At 37.9% G+C, this 18,346-nt stretch overlaps 3 protein-coding genes across 6 annotated transcripts; 2 read left to right on the top strand and 1 right to left on the bottom strand.

Annotated features, from left to right (window-relative positions):
* The first annotated feature begins 741 nt into the window (after positions 1–741).
* Positions 742–11,402, top strand: LOC111341036 (malate synthase). 3 transcript variants are annotated; one of them, XM_088744120.1, is made up of 9 exons: positions 785–894; positions 967–1,012; positions 1,734–1,767; positions 2,097–2,510; positions 3,742–4,011; positions 4,544–4,722; positions 9,557–9,802; positions 10,303–10,464; positions 10,752–11,402. In XM_088744120.1, exons 3-9 carry the CDS (start codon positions 1,752–1,754, stop codon positions 11,049–11,051), a joined length of 1,587 nt encoding a protein of 528 aa, XP_088600246.1. In that variant the 5' UTR covers positions 785–894; positions 967–1,012; positions 1,734–1,751; the 3' UTR covers positions 11,052–11,402. The 3 variants fall into 3 exon arrangements, with proteins under 3 accessions (XP_022803712.1, XP_088600246.1, XP_022803713.1); XM_022947977.2 differs by lacking the exon at positions 967–1,012 and having other exon boundaries at positions 742–894; XM_022947978.2 differs by lacking the exons at positions 785–894; positions 967–1,012 and adding an exon at positions 1,485–1,598.
* A 224-nt stretch (positions 11,403–11,626) lies between these two features.
* On the bottom strand, positions 11,627–16,003 carry LOC111341037 (protein GUCD1). 2 transcript variants are annotated; one of them, XM_022947979.2, is made up of 3 exons: positions 15,778–16,003; positions 14,359–14,693; positions 11,627–13,054 (listed from the first exon to the last, which is right to left on the bottom strand). In XM_022947979.2, the coding sequence occupies exons 1-3, from the start codon at positions 15,829–15,831 to the stop codon at positions 12,676–12,678; spliced, it is 768 nt and encodes a 255-aa protein (XP_022803714.1). In that variant the 5' UTR covers positions 15,832–16,003; the 3' UTR covers positions 11,627–12,675. The 2 variants fall into 2 exon arrangements, with proteins under 2 accessions (XP_022803714.1, XP_088600253.1); XM_088744127.1 differs by having other exon boundaries at positions 15,792–16,002.
* Positions 16,004–16,048: 45 nt separating this feature from the next.
* On the top strand, positions 16,049–18,196 carry LOC111341050 (small nuclear ribonucleoprotein Sm D3). Its single transcript, XM_022947997.2, has 2 exons — positions 16,049–16,525; positions 17,706–18,196. The coding sequence occupies exons 1-2, from the start codon at positions 16,201–16,203 to the stop codon at positions 17,774–17,776; spliced, it is 396 nt and encodes a 131-aa protein (XP_022803732.1). The 5' UTR covers positions 16,049–16,200; the 3' UTR covers positions 17,777–18,196.
* Positions 18,197–18,346: the final 150 nt, after the last annotated feature.

Consider the following 18,346-nt stretch of genomic DNA (forward strand, 5'->3'; position numbering starts at 1 on the left):
ATAAATGGACTTTGATCGCTTTTTTAACGTACGTCATCATTGGTGAACAATTCCGCTGTTGTCTTACGGTGGATTTGATTGGTTGAAGGTATAATGAACGGACGCCTTGTCGTTAGCTAAGACATGTCAAGCATGAACAAGCTCACGGATTTCTTCAGAAGTATTCTGATGATTATATTTCATACTTTTTATTTCTGTATCTAAGTCACAGTTCCCTTTTAAAAATGAAGAAGCAATTCTACTTTGAAAAAGACAAAGATTCGATGGCAAGATAGATGTAAATTTCGTGATCCTAGTGAGTATGACGCAATGTTACCAAGGGGTCGCAATTCCTTTGTTGCTAATGACCGAAGGACCTTAACCACGAGATAACTCGCATATCAAGAGAAATCAATACGCACTTTTGGGAAGATTTCCGTATAACCCCATAACAATCAAAAACAAAGCCGTGGTCCCAGAGGAAATCTGTTGTTTTGCCTCAGCTTTCCTTTATCCAAGAATTGAATGCATAATGAAGTATGGGGTTATACGGAAATCTTGCCCGCACTTTTTCATATAGTATTAGTAAATAACATTTCTACAGCTATGGCGAAGAAAAAATCAACATGTCAGTCGAAAATCGTATTTTCACTTACCCCCTCCCAACCCCCCCCCCCTCCTCTCCTGGCGTTACTTGGGAAAACCCACTCCACACCTCCTGGTGTCCTTTGTCCCCGCCCCCTGATCACCCCACCTTGGACCTTGAACCATGTATAAGTACAGAAACGAGGCAAGTAAAGTCAATGAATCAGACACGGACGAGACACTTTTCACGAAAAGATTTTTTGTGTGCTGTCCGGCGAAAAACTGGGTTTGAACGCGAGTTTTCTCCTTATCCGTTCCCTGAATCCACCTGTAAGTATTCAAGAGAGTTTTAATATTCCACAATTTAAGGTGTCCTGAACTTTTCCACCGTTCTCCCCACAGTCACTGTTTTCGACAGGTCACAGACTGTCACGTGTCATCTATTTCGGCTAGTAATTTCACATGCGTTTCCTTCGGGTGCACTGCCACCTCAAACTTCTAACAAGTCAATGAACTAGTTTAATTTGAAAATTCACGGAAATCCTTATCATGTCTTCGTGAATAAACTCAACTTCAGGTTACTGAATGTCACGAAACGGTTTTTACAAACCCCGTGATATCAAACTACTTTTTACCCAGCAAATTGCTACTTTGGACCCATTGATTACAAGACAGAGTTGATCGGAGATATCTTCAGTTTGTCTTCGTCTCTATTTCACGCTGTAAACGTGAGCAGGCTAATCGAAAGATTTGTTTGAGATATTGGTTGCCCAACCTCCATATTATACTCAGTCGTGACTCAGACATTTTGATTTATATTGCTTTTCCATTAAACAGATTATGTTAAACAGTAACAAAAACAATAAATGGCCCACACAGCTGCCTTTTGATTGTGAACTTTGTCTCTTTAAACCCACCCCCACTTTTAAAACTAGTTTCCAGGGATGTCATGTAAAGGGGTTGACTATTATCTTCCTGAGGGTTGCAAATCATGGAAAACCACTGGGTGTTTTCAAGTGTTTCTCTCTTTCTAGGTAAGCCACTTAAAAATTTTCCCTTCTTGAACAGGAAAGTAAACTAAGGATGGTTTACTTGTTGAAAACTTTCCCATGAAGGTTATGCGTGGCATCTTGTTTTTAAGACTGATTGATATTGTTATTTTTGTATAGGATCCTGAAAACGAAGTCATGAGGTGTCCAAAGGGTGAGCTTATTTTGTCATGTGAAGTACAGGGGAAGACTGAATTATTTACTGATTGGATCATAGAGGTTTAAGGGATAAGTGCTTGTTTGCTATTGCTTTTCTGTTTAAGGGGAAGGTAAGTTAAAAGGTACAGACAATAAACTTGTCAATCAGGGGGGTTTCGAGAAAGAAATTTATGCAAATCCATATAAACATTTTGTTGACATCATATTTGCAACAAAATTGTGCAAGTGGACTTTCTCATATTTTTTTATCATGGGATTAGTGCAACAAATTGACTTCATCTGTCTCATGAAATGGTTTAATCTGTCTTTTCTCTCCCTAACTAGGAGTTGAAATAACTGGCGGAGTCAAGCCAGAATACAGTCAAATTCTATCATATGAAGCCCTGGAATTTCTTGCTGATTTGCATCGAAGTTTTAACTATCAAAGAAAAAAGCTGCTAAGAAAACGACAGGAAATCCAAGCAGAAATAAACAGTGGGAAGCAAATTAAATACCCTGAAGCTCACCATGACAAGGATTGGAAGGTGGCACCTGTCCCACATGATCTGCAGATGCGACATGTGGAGATCACTGGACCAACAGACCGTAAGATGGTGATTAATGCCCTGAACAGTGGGGCAGACATGTACATGGCTGATTTTGAAGACTCACTGACTCCCTCCTGGAAAAATATTGTGGAGGGACAAATGAACCTCTTAGACGCAAACAAGGGGACCATTAGTTTTATCAATGCAGATGGTAGGTTTGAATGTATATTTACTTCACCCTTTGCACCTATAAGAATTATTGACAGCTATATCATATGATTTCTCACCACGGGTGAGTGACAGTAGGTTTAATATTTCATTCCTGTCTGATTTTGTGTGTGTACCATCAAAATGTGATTGTTGTTGATGAAAAGCGAGTACGTTTTGGAGAGTATAAATTGATTTATGAAAGCACCCTAAGATAAGCATTCATATTTTCAACATTTTTTTCTTTAAAATTACTATGGTACTGACAAGGAGAATTTGCTGGACAATCAGTAGCTGTTTTAAGTAGTGATCAGTTCATTTATTCTCATGACCTTAAAGTGCCCATAATGTCAAAAAATGTTTTTCGCTCATCTAATTCTACAATTCACCAAATGAACTTCTGCGAAAAAAAATTTCGATTTGGATAAAACGCAATTTTTTTATAATTTTTAAAAGACATTCAAATTTGCCGCCATTTTGGTCCACCATTCGCACCAGTCTTCCTCGGTTTAAAGTGAGTTGTGACATAGGTTCAGGAACACACGATTTTGGGTTGTGACTTATCTGACTTGAAAATAAGTGGGAATTTGCTTCAGAGTGGTCACAATATCGTAAGCTCACAATATTGTAAACGACCTGCACTCGACCAGTGTATTTATATGCACTGTAAGGTCAAGTGAGGTTCCTGAACCTACGTCACAGACATCAGTCATGTGGTCATTTTGAGCACGTTATTCTTGTGATCAGTGGCAGGGGTCAACCGCAAGAAAATAGAATTTTGAACTTTGTAAAAATTCGTAAAAAAATCGTGTTTTATCCAAATGGAAAAAAATTTTCTCCGAAGTTCATTTGGTGAAATGTAGAATTAGATGAGCGAAAAACGTTTTTTCACATTATGGGCACTTTAACTTTTGATTCAAGGGTGAGAAATTAGAAGCAAGTCACTCTCAAGTCTTGGGGGTTAGAGGGTTAAAAAAAGAAATTGGAGTATAGTTCGTCAGTACTTGATCTAATATAACAAACCATTAAAAAGCTAGAATGTCACCTGGTTCCTGGAAAACACAATTGTCAGAATTCTTTATCTCTTAATATTTTAATCTTGGTCCCTCTACATCAAACATTCCAGTACATTATCACAGCACCTCACCAGTGGCAAGGGCTTTAACAATACACTTCCACATTTCTTTAAATAATATTGCTTGCTTCAACTAAGAGATGCTTTACCAAACTGTTAGGATCAGAGCGGCGGCTGAAGGACAAAACAGCCTGCTTGTTGGTTCGTACCCGTGGCTTGCACCTGGATGAGAAGCACATCCTTTGTGATGGAGAACCCATGAGTGGTGCTCTGGTAGATTTTGGACTTTACTTTTTTCACAACGTCCACATTAGGCTTGCCAATGGCTCTGCCCCATACTATTATCTTCCAAAAATGGAGACTCACTTGGAAACTAGGCTTTGGAATGATGTTTTTAAATCTGCTCAGGATTACATGAAAGTTCCTCAAGGTTAGATCTGACAGCTAACTCTCCCAACTATTGACCACACTTTTCTTTGTTAGATTGTGCAGAGAGTTTGGTTTATTATCATTAAGACAGAGAAACACCAATGAAGTGTCAATCAGCCAAGGAGGATCAAATTACAGGGTGCAACACTAAGTTTTCAACTTACTAGCCAAGTGGCTAGAGACAACTTGGATGATACAACAATTCATTTTGTTTACCAGCCAAACTGGCATGTGGAAATGGAAAACCACTAGCCAAAACTGAATTTCTACTAGTCTATGGCTAGTTTGCTACTGTTAGTGGCGAGCTCTGGATCATCAGACAGAAAGGATTAAATACAAATTGCAAATAATATAATGGGAAAATTTTGGAAAAGATTCTAAAGATGTACAAACTGTACAGTAACTCTACCCATTTGTTTAGTAATGGAGTTCATGTCATAGTCAACTGCTGGAGAGCATTTACCCAAGGAATCCTAGTACTATATAAGGATTAAATTACTGTTAAAACTATTATTATCTTTCCTATTTATTAGGAACCATACGTGCAACTGTTATGTTGGAGACTCTGCTTGCAGGAGTGAACATGGAAGAAATGCTTTATGAGATAAGAGAGCACTGTTGTGCTATGAATGCTGGAAGGTGGGACTACATTTTTTCAGCAATCAAAAGATTCTCCAGAAAACCTGACTGTGTGCTACCAGATCGTAAGCAGGTAAATCATACAAAAAAATCAGTATTACCTTGTACGCAGTAGATATGACTGAATATATTGCCATGTGCTGCAAGGGTTTTTATTTTTAAGAAAGCAGTAGATATGTTACTTAATACTGTTACTTCATGTGATTATGTATTCATCCACTAGTTTAGAAGAGCTTTCAGGTCATAGTGATTTCATTCTAGATTGATTTGTATTCTCCACTGTTCCATGGTTACATGATCAGAAAAAAAAATCAAATTTATTTAGTAATTTTTTTTAACTGTGACATCTACAGGTTGTTAGTGTAGATGTCCTCGTGGTCTTATATTTAACTATATCAGCATGTTTCTTGTACCCAGTGTTAGAGGCTTACCAGAATCGAGATTTACATCGTTTCATAAAGTGCATTGTGCCATGTTCTTACAAAAGACAATTGGTCTTTTCGCTCCCAAGTTCTACAATTAGTAATTCTACTTAATGACTGTGATACAATTCCCCACTCCAGAAACTATGTGGAATCTGGGCACGAACTTGACTCGTAGGGTATTTGTGGGATCGTTTGGGTGGATGTGTGAAACTTCAAAATGGTGGCAGAGAAAGTCAGTTTTTCCAAAAAAGTTGTTATTATCGAAGAAGACATTCCCGGAGTGAAGCTTCCTCAAGAAAACGTTGAAGAGGGTACTGTACCACAGCTTAGATGATGGCTGTTGTGCAGAGGAGCGAAAACAAGCGGCAAGAAAGCCAATCTTGTCAAGAGGTTTGCTCAGACAATGTTTTTGTTATCGATCATTTGTCAGGGTTTGTTATTTTGAACTGTCCAGCTTAAATTTATAGTAAGACATCGTTTGCTTTACAGTTTATTTTAGATTGGTTGCAAAACTGGGGGGCAATCAAAACATTTTAGATAATAATTTCCATAGCTCATGTTTTTCGCTGCATCTTTCACCATACCAAAGCAAAGCAAAGCATTAGTGTTTTATGATTAGGAAATGCAGTGTAAAAAGCAATGTCTGAGTCCTTATCTTTGAACTGATTAATGTCAAATCTAAGTAGTCCCGTTTGGGTGGAAAAATTTACTTTTACCCCTTCATAACATTCAGTTTGCAAAGATTCATCTTTGTTGTGTACTTGTTCCGTGTGCATACCTTGATCACTTGTGAGCAGCACATCCTCCGTCTGACAGAGATCACTTTCTGGCAAAGGGTCTTCGGAATGGACTTTCTTTACAATTTTTTCAGAAGAAACACGCTTTAAAATACGTCAAGTTTCCACATGCTTAGACCATGGAAAAATCGAAGGTAAATGAAGCCTGCTGCGCTTATGTCCACCCTCAAAGTGATCTCCACAATCACATGTATTATCGGCGTTGATTTTTAATGTTGCATTACGAATTAGAATTTTGTACTGTCTTCGTAATTTTTTGTCCTTTGGAATTCGGTAATACGAAAGCCCATCCTTGGTTCTTTAATTATTCGTACATCCAGGAACACAACAATTAGCATGCTTTACCATTTTTTTCCTTAGTGTTTTGCGAAAACTTTCCTCGCTACCACCATTTTGAAGTTTCGCGTGTCCACCCAAACGATCCCAGACGACCCTACGAGTCAAGTTCGTGCCCAGATTCCCAATAGTTTCTGGAGTGGGGAATTCTTATGATGTTAGTTCACAGATTTTGGTATTGGATAAACTGATAATTCCCAATTTGTATTTTTTCTTTATTCTCGTCACTCTTCTACTTGATATTGTATTAATATTGTATTAATATTGTATTAATATTGTAATGAGAAATTCTACCTTGGTCACTCATGGGAGTTAAAGTCCCTATTTACCCTCAGAGGTTTATGTATATTTCGATTCTTTGCGTTATCAGGATTAATCTCCAAAAAAAATTTTGCGATTGATTAAATATTTCCCGAGATATGCCGCCTCAAAGTTACTCTTGGCCATACCCTTTTGACTTGGCAAGGAGAGAATTACTGGGCCAAGTGATGTCACAACAAGGACGAATGTTAACTTCTTGTATAAGAACATGTGTCTATTGCTGTAAAATGACGTGAAAATGCCAACTTGTTGCGTGTTCGCTGGTTGCTCAAATACACCAGATTCATCTCAAGGCATATTCAAGTGAATGTAGGCACATCGATCGAAAGACATTCTTGCTGTGACGTCATGAGGGACTTTTAGTTACCAGTATTAACTTAGCGCGGCCAAATAAAAAGGGCGTGGCCAAAGGACAAACTTTGAGGCGGCATATCTGGGGAAATATTTAATCAATCAAAAAAACTTTTTTGGATAATGCAAAGAATAGAAATATATATAAACCTCTGGGGCTGAATAGGGACTTTAAGGATGCCTTCCAAGGGGGGTTTTTGATGTCGCTCTGTCGCTTGTTTGGTAAGGGACAAATGTTGCTGTCGCTTGTTTACTATAATACAATTATTGCCACCGTCTTACTAAATTTATCGGATGCAATCTGTAACTTGTATAATTTACTTTTGTTGGCGCTCGTATGCGAAGATCAACAGTGTACGTTTAACTTTGCATTTCTAATAATAGTCACAGAGACTCACCCATACTTGGTTTAAAATCACACTTCAGGACTTCTTATTCGTGTTTCATTGTCAATCGCTGGCCAAGCTTTCGTACCTCTCTCCTCAGTCTCGTGCTTACATTTACACAGTCATACAGGAACACAATTCTTGGAAGTGTTTTAGTTGATAAGCGTACTGTTGATCATTTGAATAAAGAGCTCGACTAAGGGCCAATTCAAACGTCGTGCTGTCATCGTCTGGAACTCAGCTGATCAAATATGCATCAACGCAAATGAAGTTCGATTTCCAAAGCACATCATATCGCACTGGGACACCAGCCGTGACGGAGGTCGTCGCATATTTTAAACGAGGAGCGCTGGTTACGGTCAACTTACCGGCCGGTACTCCCATTTGCATCCACCCTTGAGGTGTGACAAAGAGTAGCGTTAGAGCAAGATTTTAAATGTTTCTTTCATTTATCAAAAGTGACACGTAACCAAACAAAACCGTTAATGTTTTAAAAGTAAAACTATGCACTAAATTCGCCACGCCTCAGGGATGGATGCTAAGTGGTAGTAGTTAATCAATTGAGTTTGGTGATGACATAAGCGCGACGAAAGAACCAACCAAATGTGTTGAGTAAGTTATAATTGAAGCCTGGTTGGTGGATGCCCGAATACTTCTTCCTCGGGAAGTAAATGTAGTAGACAGTGCAATAGAGTCAGCAAAGACAAAACTGTTTATATCATCGGCGAGGCAGTCTGCTTCCTCTGTGACGAGATCTGCACCATTGTCATCACCTTCAATGCAAAGATCTCTTGCCTCCCTGAAAACATTCAGCACTCCTTCATACACTTCGTATACATGTATATATATGTATATATGCACGTACATATACATGTATATGCATATATATATGTATACATGTATATGCATAGATAAGATATGTATTTTTTATCCTGTAAGAAAATAAAGACTACTATGTGAACTGAGTTAACCAGCTCACAATAGTGCAGCCTGCGCGAAATTTGCGGTGAACACAAACGACGGCTTCTTTTTCAAATTTTCGTCTCATTTCTCAGTGCTTAAACACTTACGTTTAATCGACACTTATACACTTGTACCGTGAACGTAATGTTTAGTCTCTCCATATTATGAACATGATAGGATTATTGGTAATTATTAATTGGGAAACACTGCTAAATCTCAATGATCGTTAATGTCGTGACTGTGCTATAATAAAGGTCATCAAGTTATTTAAAGCAACATGCAGGTAGAGCTGGTAATTAACCGCAATTAGGATCAATTATGACCCCTCAGTCTTTGACTTAAAAGCAGCTTACCTTACTTCTCTTTCCTCTCATGGCTCTTTTTGTCCTTTTTTTTTTTATTCTTCTTCGCAGTACTGTGCAATTTCTTCTTATGTTTCCCATGAAAACTTGAAATGATCTGTCGACCCGAGAATGTCACCCGACCTAACACCTATGAACAAAACATGGATGAACTTTCTCGCATGTGGCGCAAGAAAACGGAAAAAGCGTGACTGGCCAACACACGAGCCGACCTTTGTTCCATGACATGACAACAGGAAACAAGAGACTGACTGCGTGACAACAGTTGAATAATGATTTTATTATATAGATACTGATGAAATATCAGGATTTCTCCTTTTACTAAAATATCATATCTTCACTGCACGCAGTGAAGATACTATTTTTATCTTTCATGTGTGAGGATATTGGTGTGGCCATGGTTACCAACATAATTTCCCAATTGCTGTTTCGAAAATGAATAAAAAAAGTTGTCTTTTTTATGTAGAAATTTCATCAGTATCTATATAATAAACAGAACATTACATGGCCGCTTGGGGATACAAATTTTATCTTCTCGTGCTGAAAGTGTCTCTCACGAGTGAGCGCAGTGAACAAGGGAGAGATACTTTCAGCACTCGAAGATAAAATTCGTATCCCCGTGCGGCCATGCAATATCCTCTATATATGACATTTGTTGACTGTGTAATAGTCTATTGGCGTGGTCACATAGGAATCACGCTGCCTGGTAACGACGTCGCTGTTGAATAAAGCAAAGCGAAAAGACGTTGCTCTGTCGAAAATAAAATGGGTTGTCCCTGCTGCAAATTGTCGCCCTTTTCTTTCAGTTTTTGTCGGCTGTCAGTGAATTGGAAAGAGATTGTCGCCACATTTTTGAGCAATGTCGTCTGTCGCCAAAACCCCTTGGACGGCCTCTTTAAGGGGTTAATGGGTCAACATAATTGTGCAAGTCTAACAAATACTTATGCAATTGTTTTTGATTTGCAGATATCAATGACAGTACCATTCATGCGAGCATATACAGAGCGCCTTGTCCAGGTGTGCCATCAGCGTGGAGCTCATGCAATGGGTGGAATGGCGGCCTTTATTCCAAGCAGAAAAGATGAAAATGTCAATAAGATGGCATTTGAAAAGGTCCGTCAGGATAAGGAGCGGGAAGTGGCTGATGGATTTGATGGCACCTGGGTTGCACATCCTGATCTTGTACCTTTTGCCAAGGGAATCTTTATGAAGGTGGGAATCAATTTAGAGTGCTATTTTACAGCTAGAAAGTTGTATCTATACTCAGTTTATTCACCTGCAAGCTTTTTGTGTGAGGGAACAGGTCATCAAAATGCTTTAATCAGACCAGAGCAAATTGCTTCAAAAGTTGATGCTTGACCTGTTGACTTCATTGCATGAAAAAGACCATCAGGATGCAGTTGAAAGGTCAAGATCCACATCAGAAGCAATTAATATTATAACACAAATAATACATACTCAATTAGTAAAGCTTTTTGTGTGTCAGTTGTAAAAGATTATTTCCCAGAGATGTATCAAGTCTTAAGAGTTGGCAAAAAGTAGTGATCACCTCCAAAACTTTTAGCTCTCCTAGGGCTATAAAAAGTGATCACAGTATTTTTCTTGAGGATTTTCTTTTTTGAAAATATAATTTTCAATGTTAAATACTTCCATGCTTAGGTAGTTTGCCCATTTTTGACACTACCTGTAGCACATTTGGTCTTTGTTCATAGGGCTTGCATGGTGCCTCCCATCAAAAACATCGCCTTCGGGAGGAAGTAAATGTCAAGGTTGAAGAGATCTTGTCAGTCTCTGTACCAGGAGGAAAGATCACTGAGGAAGGCGTGCGAGTTAACATCGGTGTTGCTCTTCAGTATCTGAGCAGCTGGTTGTCGGTAATATTTGTTGTTTCCCTTTTTTATAGTCCCATATCCTTTATATAGTTGTTTTTCTTCAAAACCCATTCAGGAACCAGGGTTTTCCATGATCCTAGTCATTAATTTATGGTTACTCTTTCCTCAAGTTTTCACCAATCTTCTGTTAAGCTTAGTGGATTGTTTCATTGTGCTAGCTATATGTATATGACAAGTTAACCCTCTATGTAGGAGTGATATATTTGTTCAATATGCTATCCACAGAGGCATATTGTTAGCCTTGCCCATGTTTATCTTTCTCTCAACAGGGGCTTGGAGCAGTGGCCATACACAATTTGATGGAAGATGCAGCCACAGCAGAAATTTCACGAGCACAACTATGGCAGTGGCTGCGTCATGGTGTACGACTAGAGGATGGACGTCCCTTCACCCCAGAGTTTTACAAGACCTTACACAAAGAAGAGCTTGAAAAACTTGGAGGTCCATCTAAGAGTCGTTTGGCACAGGCTTCTCACCTTCTAGACAAGTTGGTACTCTCTGAAGAGTTTGAAGAGTTTTTGACTCTGCCAGCATATGAACTTCTTGATAACCCCACAGCCAAGCTGTAGATTTCCAGTTACCTAACTTATAAGTCCTGCAGCTCAAGTGTTCTTAATTGCTGTACTTGGTTTAATATGGTGTAAAGTTGTCCAGGGATCCACTTTTGTCACAAACAATTGTCTGAGCAACAAGTGCGCATTTATTTAGGTTGGACTCTTGTAAGTGATAATTTTGTGGTTGTTGAAAGGACAAATGTTAGCATCATTAGAGGCCTGTTCTTCTACAGACTTTGAGACTGGTAAACATTGTTATTTGAAAGAAAACATGAATGTAATAATTAAAGTTGAAGGATGATGTAGTGATGGTTTACTAACAATGATGCAGTGACCATAATAAAAAGAGAATCTGTGTGGAAACCATTTTCATGTTTTGCATACTTTTTACCCTTCTCCCTCTCTCTTTCACTGAATGATGTAGCCCCTATTACCATCATGGATATCTTTGAAAGATCTTCTGAATATATAAGATACCCATGACTCTTGAGACCAAAAGATGACTGTATTTTGCAGTTAGATGCAGACAACCTCCCAGATGTGGCACAGTTCAAAACTTGCATGGTGTGACTCAGAGAAAAGCAACTAAAAATCATAATAGCAATTTATTACTAACATTTCCTTGAATGATAAGGGGAGTCCTTAAATATATTGCAAATGCAATATAATACTTAAATGTCATCATTTACATAATTTACAGAATTCAGTGTTAGGAACTCTATTTCAAGTCAAGTTTCCCTTTTCTTGAACTTAAACCTTCAAATATCCTTAAAATCCTCAGATTTTACATAGTACTTTACATTTCATGGTATTTTTAGTAATAGTACACATGAGTACATAATATCTTCCAACCTTAGGAACATCATAATTAGAAAGTTACTCGAGGAATGATAATGACATTCAGTTAATAAAATGATCATATTCTGACAGAAGGACAACTGAAAGTTTATTACAACATTGATGTTTTAGACTAAACCAGGTGACCAGTATTTCACTTTGACAAAATTAAAGTCTTCAAGGATACCCTTACTTGGTATTACACTATTAATATTTATGAAAAAGTTCCAAAAAAAGAGCACACAGTAAAACCTATTAATACAGAATATACTTTGATTTCACAAATCGCAAAATGTTTTTGTTCTCTGTTGGAGAGAGCAATGTTAATTATATTTGAGTTTAATTTTAGAGCTGTTTTATGGCAACAGACAACCCATATCTCCACTCAACAGTAATGACTGGGATCATTTAATGAAACAAATTCATAGATTTCATTATATTTCCGTATTGGCCTGTTTCTAGCAAATTTCATTCAAATCACTACAAGCATTGTGAAAAACCATGTTGACCCTTTGACTCCTATGAGTGACCAAGACAGAGTTTCTCCTTACAAAATAAAGCAGGCAAGTGATGGGAATGAAGAAAAATTTGGGGATTGTTAGTTGATCCAATACCAAATTCTCTCAAGTAACATTTTAAGAATTGTAGGGCAAGCTAAACAAATAACTGGGAAAGAAAATAAAGTAAGAGAGACGAAGGGAAATGTTTGTGCTATTTAGTAAAACAGTAGTGATGCTTCAGAAAAAATTTGAATATAATTCTCATCATGATTATGGCTTTGTGATTTGAAACCTTACTTCAATCATAATTTGTTTGTAGTATTAATAAATGTCTCCTTCAAAAGTTCAGGTTCCTCTACTTTGACAAACACTATGTCCTCATCTGTTCCATAACTGCATCGTGCTGATTCAAACATGTCATACCTTGCACAGCAAAGAACTTCGTTAAATGATGGATTCTTGTAATACACACATCTCTTATCTGCGTCAAATCCACATAATACTATATAATGACCACAGTAGTCACTCTGGTTTGACGCGCATATACAGGATGTGAGCATCCTTAGTTTATTTGGAGAAAATATTTCACACCAGTGGCAAATTAAAACATTTGAGTTCACAAGAACAATGGCAATATAACCCTTCAGCAATCTTGAAATAATTTCTTCCAATGAAACACTCCTGAATTAAGAATAGAAAAATAGATGATAAGCCCAATACAGCCATTTAAAAGTAGCTGTAATCATCATGCTCCATGTCTCTATTATTGACCTAATCATTAATTCCCTGTATTTGTATGATAAGCAGAATTATACAGGCACTCTGATAAGTTTTTACCGATGATCTGTTGGAGGACAGACAGATGATGTCACTGTTAACAAATTTTTGCTTTATCATCATAAAGTACAAATAGATTCCAAGTTGCTGTAGGTCTGTATATCAATAGATCACAGAATATGTCAAAATGAAGTAAGAGCGTCATTGGCAGACTTGGCTGCACCTGACTGTGTGCCATGCTTTTGTTCTCATCAAATGTTGATGTCAGCTGAACAAATGCACCAAAACATGGAATCTTTTTTATAATTATCTTTCATAAGCCTTTATTATTGATATATCCTGTTAGATTCTGTAATTGGGGATGAATTTTATGTGTCTTTTGGATCAAGCAACTCAGTCGTTCCTTAAAGGTGTTTTATCATTGATTCTGACCTGCAATTGCTTTCAATTGATATTTCACTTTATACGAATCAACTAAAAGTTAGATTGGAAATCACTAAAAAATATATAAAAAAATTGATAATCCCGGAATTGTGAATATAGGAATATCTTCTAATGGATCAAACATGGCTACCCTACGAGCAGAGGTCTCTCCGATGTTCCTAGTTAAGGCGAGAACAGAAAGAGAAGAGGAAGAGAAGGGGAAGATAGAAGGGACCTCTGCTCGCAGGGTAAAATATGACCTCACGAGTTTTGTAATAATTTTTAAGGTTTGAATATAGACCTAAAGGAAAGGGCCCATCGCTGTACGTAAAAATAAAGATGATATCGGGATTTTACGCAGGTTTGTTTACAAAATAACCATGTTGAACAGAAGGTCAACTGAGTGATTATATATCTACGCACATAACTCGCATCACGTACGAAGTGAACAGGCAATGGCGTCTCCCTCTTCTTTAAATTTGCATTTAGCAGGTGTATGTTGCTATCAATGAAGAAACTGAATATACGAACAAAAATATTTGTACTGGAATATATTTGAGTATGTTGCTATCGATAAAGAAACTGAATATACGAATTAAAATATTTGGACTGGAACTACTGAGAGTTCACATTGCGTCATTAGACGTCAAACGGGTTGAAGGGGAAACTTATTAATGCAATGCATGTCACGCAAATAAAAATTTTGTTTCGTTTACTAAAAATTCTGTCAAGCTTCGGCCAAAAATTAAAGTTTGACAATTTTTGGATTTTTTAAGAAAACTCACCTTTTTTCTACTTTTAATCCTAACTGTGGTACGAGAGTGAAAAGACGATTTACTCTGGTTTCGTCCAAGGTGAAGGTTCCTTCGTAAAACGAGTTTTGCCCATAACTTGGATCTACTCCCAAAGTTTTAGTGCAGAAAACGTAATCGATCTTGTACTCTGTGAAAATACTGGCGATATCTATGGTCCAAACACTGCTTCCAAAATTCTTTTTCTCGCAAATGTCTTCATATTCTGAGTTATCGAACTTGTTCCCTAAAACCTTCTGTAACACCATCAACGAACATGCTAATCCACAGTCCCAGTCTGTTTTCTGTTTAACGTGGGGCAGTTCTATCTGCAGACGAAACATTTAAGAAATAATAGAAGTCTTCCTTTGCCTATGTGTGTGCTCTCTGTGATGTGGCTGCCTGTGCGTGAGATACTACGAAGAAGTGAAAGAAAAACACATTTTTCCGGAAGAGCGGGAAGCGCGCCAGCGAGTTGGTCCGGTTTGAACGTTTTGTTTACATACAAATCTCCTAACCCCATGCCCCACAGTGGAAAATGTACCGCGAAGGAAAAGTCACGCAAGATGTCATGCATCTCAGGCAATACCACTGTTAACTGAGGACCGAAGCCTTGATGTAACGGACCTAAAGTCCAATTTATTAAATGATAAGCACACTAAAGAGGAAATAGAAAACGAAACCTTGAGCAAGAATGGATATGGATATTTTGATGTTGTTGATCAAAATCATACATCCTTCATCAGAAGCATATGACAGCTCTAGCCACTCAAGTATTCAGCAAAGTCTATTCGTTTGGTCATATAAAGTTCTCAGAAAAGTCTTCCCATCATTTTTCTTTAGAGATACTACTGGTGTCTTAGATTTAAATTGAAATATAGGCATTCACGATTCCCCAATTCCATATCTTCCATAATACACTTAGGCTGCCCCTATTGATTTCGCATCTGGATTAGTCTACACTTCTCTTTGGACAGATAGATGTTGCCAAACTGTAAGAAAACAAAAGAATGCCAATGCAAAAATCTCATACAAAAAGTGTGACCACAGAACTGAAAGGTTGTGTTGATGCATTTCCAATCAGCTTTTTTCACATCTACCATAATGACCTTAGTTTGCTCCCCAAGATTTCACGCAAGGACTGTTTTAAATTTCCCATAAGACAACCAATTACCAAAATTTTTGGGTCCAAACACCGTGCGTGATCATGGAATGAAGGGCTCAGAACTAAAACAGCTAAATGAAAAGCGCTGTAATCAACATATCTAAGAACGTGAGAAACCACAGGAAATTGCCCTATCTATCGATTATATTCCAAAAATCTTTGCATAAAACAGTTCATTAGTTAAAAATTGAGCAGAACTAATGGGAAGCTGATAAATTATACATACAGTCGACAGCTAATATGTTTACCTTGAATTTTGTACCTTTCCTCTTTCGTTGTCTTGAAATTTTGTATCCCGGCATTATTAGACTCCAGCTTTTAAATAAAATCTCCCAAAGGTTTTTCTCTCAAATTAGCACTATCATGCTTTAAATAAAGCATACCTTAGGACTCTGCCTCTACGAATCATCCAGATCAAAATAATTATGTCGATAAGCTTAGTAAGAGTTTGTTTTGTTCCTTACACAACTACTCAGGCTTGGTCACTAAGCCTTATTCTCTCCCAGTTCTCCTCGGATTCTCGGATTGTAACGTTTGGAAACGTTCGGGATAACGAGGACGTGGACGTTGGTGAAGAAGCTTTTACAATCTAATACATCTAAGCGTTTTCACAACTTTATCTTCACTGAATAGTTGACAAACAAAAATACTTCTGTTTATTTTAATCGAAGATGTCGATAGGAGTGCCAATTAAGATTCTGCATGAAGCAGAAGGACATGTTGTCACGCTCGAAACAATGACTGGTGAAGTATACAGAGGAAAGCTGGTCGAGGCTGAAGATAACATGAATTGCCAGATGTCAAACATCACGGTAACTGCAAGGGATGGACGAGTTTCACAGCTAGAACAAGTTTTTATTCGTGGAAGCAAGATTCGATTTCTGATTCTTCCGGATATGTTGAAAAATGCTCCAATGTTCAAGAAAATGACGCAGAAAGGTTCAGGAGGCAGCGGAGCGGCGGGAAGAGGAAAATCTGCTATATTGAGAGCACAAGGTACAGAATTACTGTTTTGTATCGATAAAGTAACAGCCTTTCAGTTTTACATTTAGTTTCCATATAGAAGAAGCAGGGCTCGACACTAATGGTAGCAAACTAACCACAGACTAGTAGAAATTCAGTGGTCTTAGTCAGTTTGGGTAGTAAACAAACTGGACTTGTTTTAATATCTAAGTTGTTACTAGCCAGTTGGCTTGTTAGTTGAAAAGTTATTGTCGAGCCCTGTAGAAGGCTGGAACTGAATAGCCAAGGCCATGCACAGAGGTGTTTGTTAATGTCAACTGCACCTGTGTGCTTGCCTTTTAGTTCTAGAGCTAACTAGTCAGCTATACCTCTTTAAGAGAGGTTTCTGGTTTTCAGTTTGTAAATCAATTGGATTTGCAAGGAAAGGAACACAGGTTGTGATTACAAGCGGTAAATACAAGTTGGAAACTGTTAGTAGTGGGTGGGTGTGCTTTCCACTGCAGTGCTGCACCATGGTTAGGGTCAGGTTGTAATAAGGTAAAGATTTGATGGATCATGCTTGGCATAGTGACTGCGTCATGCATATTTAAATCACTGTCTGAACAGGAATTGTGTTTGTGATTCATTGGCTGTTGAATACTTCACATTCTGCCACAGCTAGGGTTGACTTGGTATCAACTTTTTGGAAGCCCTGAAATTATATTTTGTTCAAATGTAGGTCATGTCACCCCAGTGCAATGTTTGCACAAGTTGCATCACCCCTTAACTGTGTGACCTTGCTCCCAAACATAGTCATGTTGCCCCTAACAGAAATCAGACTTGTTTATGTGTGGCTCGTGCAGAATTGATTTCCATACACAAAGTATTGCTGACTCTTCTTTGCAGTAAATGGTTTGAACCCAGGGGTTACATGTGAAGGTGTAGTCTGATCGTCCGGGTGAGTGTAGTCCTGAGAAGGACTGTTGTCGGTGGTAGTGACTGACCTTTCGACAACGTTTGGAAACGTCAGTCACTACCACCGACAACAGTCCTTCTCAGGACTACACTCACCCGGACGATCAGACTACACCTTCACATGACTTTTCTTTGTTACAGGAATCTTCTTTTTACCTTTGGGATGAACTTTGTTTTGTGGTCGTCAGGAGAATTTTATAAACATTATGAAGTACTATTACATCTAAATGCATGTGCTGTTTTTTTCTTTTTTCCATAGCTGCCGCAAGAGGAAGAGGAGCACCCACTCGTGGCGGCAGAGGAGGCAATGTTTTCCAGAGAAGAAGATAGCTCACTTTTTGGATATTTTGGGAACCATTTCCAAAGGAAACAGCTGTATTGTCTCTAGTGTGTAAATAGAACTTTAGTAAACAACTGGCATTAAGACCTCTGTAAGTCAAAGGTCAAAGTGAGTAATGGAAACACCTTTCCAACAAGGTGGTGTTTGTACAGGACATCAGAATGTTTCCACTAGAATAACAAACTGTATTTTCTGGTTTTCTCTTTGAGAACTTTCTTATACCTTGGTCCTTTTCATTGACATAATTATTTCCTCTTTATTAATGTGGATTTGTAAGTTCTTCCTTTTTAAAACTCGACACCTATCTCCTTTCTGTTTTTCTAAATCATTGGTTTATTCATGTTAGTATTTTAAGACATTGATTGATCAGATACCAGCCCAAAATGATAAAAAAAAAGCCAAAATTGTCAGCTTATTGTCCTGACCTCCAAACTTAAAAGTTTAAAATAAAAAAAAAAAAGGTACAAATGTAGGAGGTGGGATTTTTCTTTACATGTACTGCTTGTTGGAATGATGCTGGCATAGGTTTTAAAACAGTTAATCAAAATGCCCTCAAACCT

The sequence above is a fragment of the Stylophora pistillata genome, chromosome 13 (genome assembly GCF_964205215.1).
Source record: "Stylophora pistillata chromosome 13, jaStyPist1.2, whole genome shotgun sequence".
In the NCBI taxonomy this organism is placed as follows: domain Eukaryota; kingdom Metazoa; phylum Cnidaria; class Anthozoa; order Scleractinia; family Pocilloporidae; genus Stylophora; species Stylophora pistillata.

Bases quoted from the DNA above. Each gene is read 5' to 3' on its own strand.
- LOC111341037 (XM_022947979.2), bottom strand. From the start codon at position 15,831: ATGCCGGGATACAAAATTTCAAGACAACGAAAGAGGAAAGGTACAAAA. The intron at 14,694-15,777 runs GTAAACATATTA...TTTCGTCTGCAG, and splicing joins GGAAAGGTACAAAATTCAAG to ATAGAACTGCCCCACGTTAA. The intron at 13,055-14,358 runs GTGAGTTTTCTT...TTCTTAATTCAG, and splicing joins GGATTAAAAGTAGAAAAAAG to GAGTGTTTCATTGGAAGAAA.
- LOC111341036 (XM_022947977.2), top strand. The intron at 4,012-4,543 runs GTTAGATCTGAC...CCTATTTATTAG, and splicing joins TTACATGAAAGTTCCTCAAG to GAACCATACGTGCAACTGTT. The intron at 4,723-9,556 runs GTAAATCATACA...TTTGATTTGCAG, and splicing joins TGCTACCAGATCGTAAGCAG to ATATCAATGACAGTACCATT.
- LOC111341050 (XM_022947997.2), top strand. From the start codon at position 16,201: ATGTCGATAGGAGTGCCAATTAAGATTCTGCATGAAGCAGAAGGACAT. The intron at 16,526-17,705 runs GTACAGAATTAC...TTTTTTCCATAG, and splicing joins TGCTATATTGAGAGCACAAG to CTGCCGCAAGAGGAAGAGGA.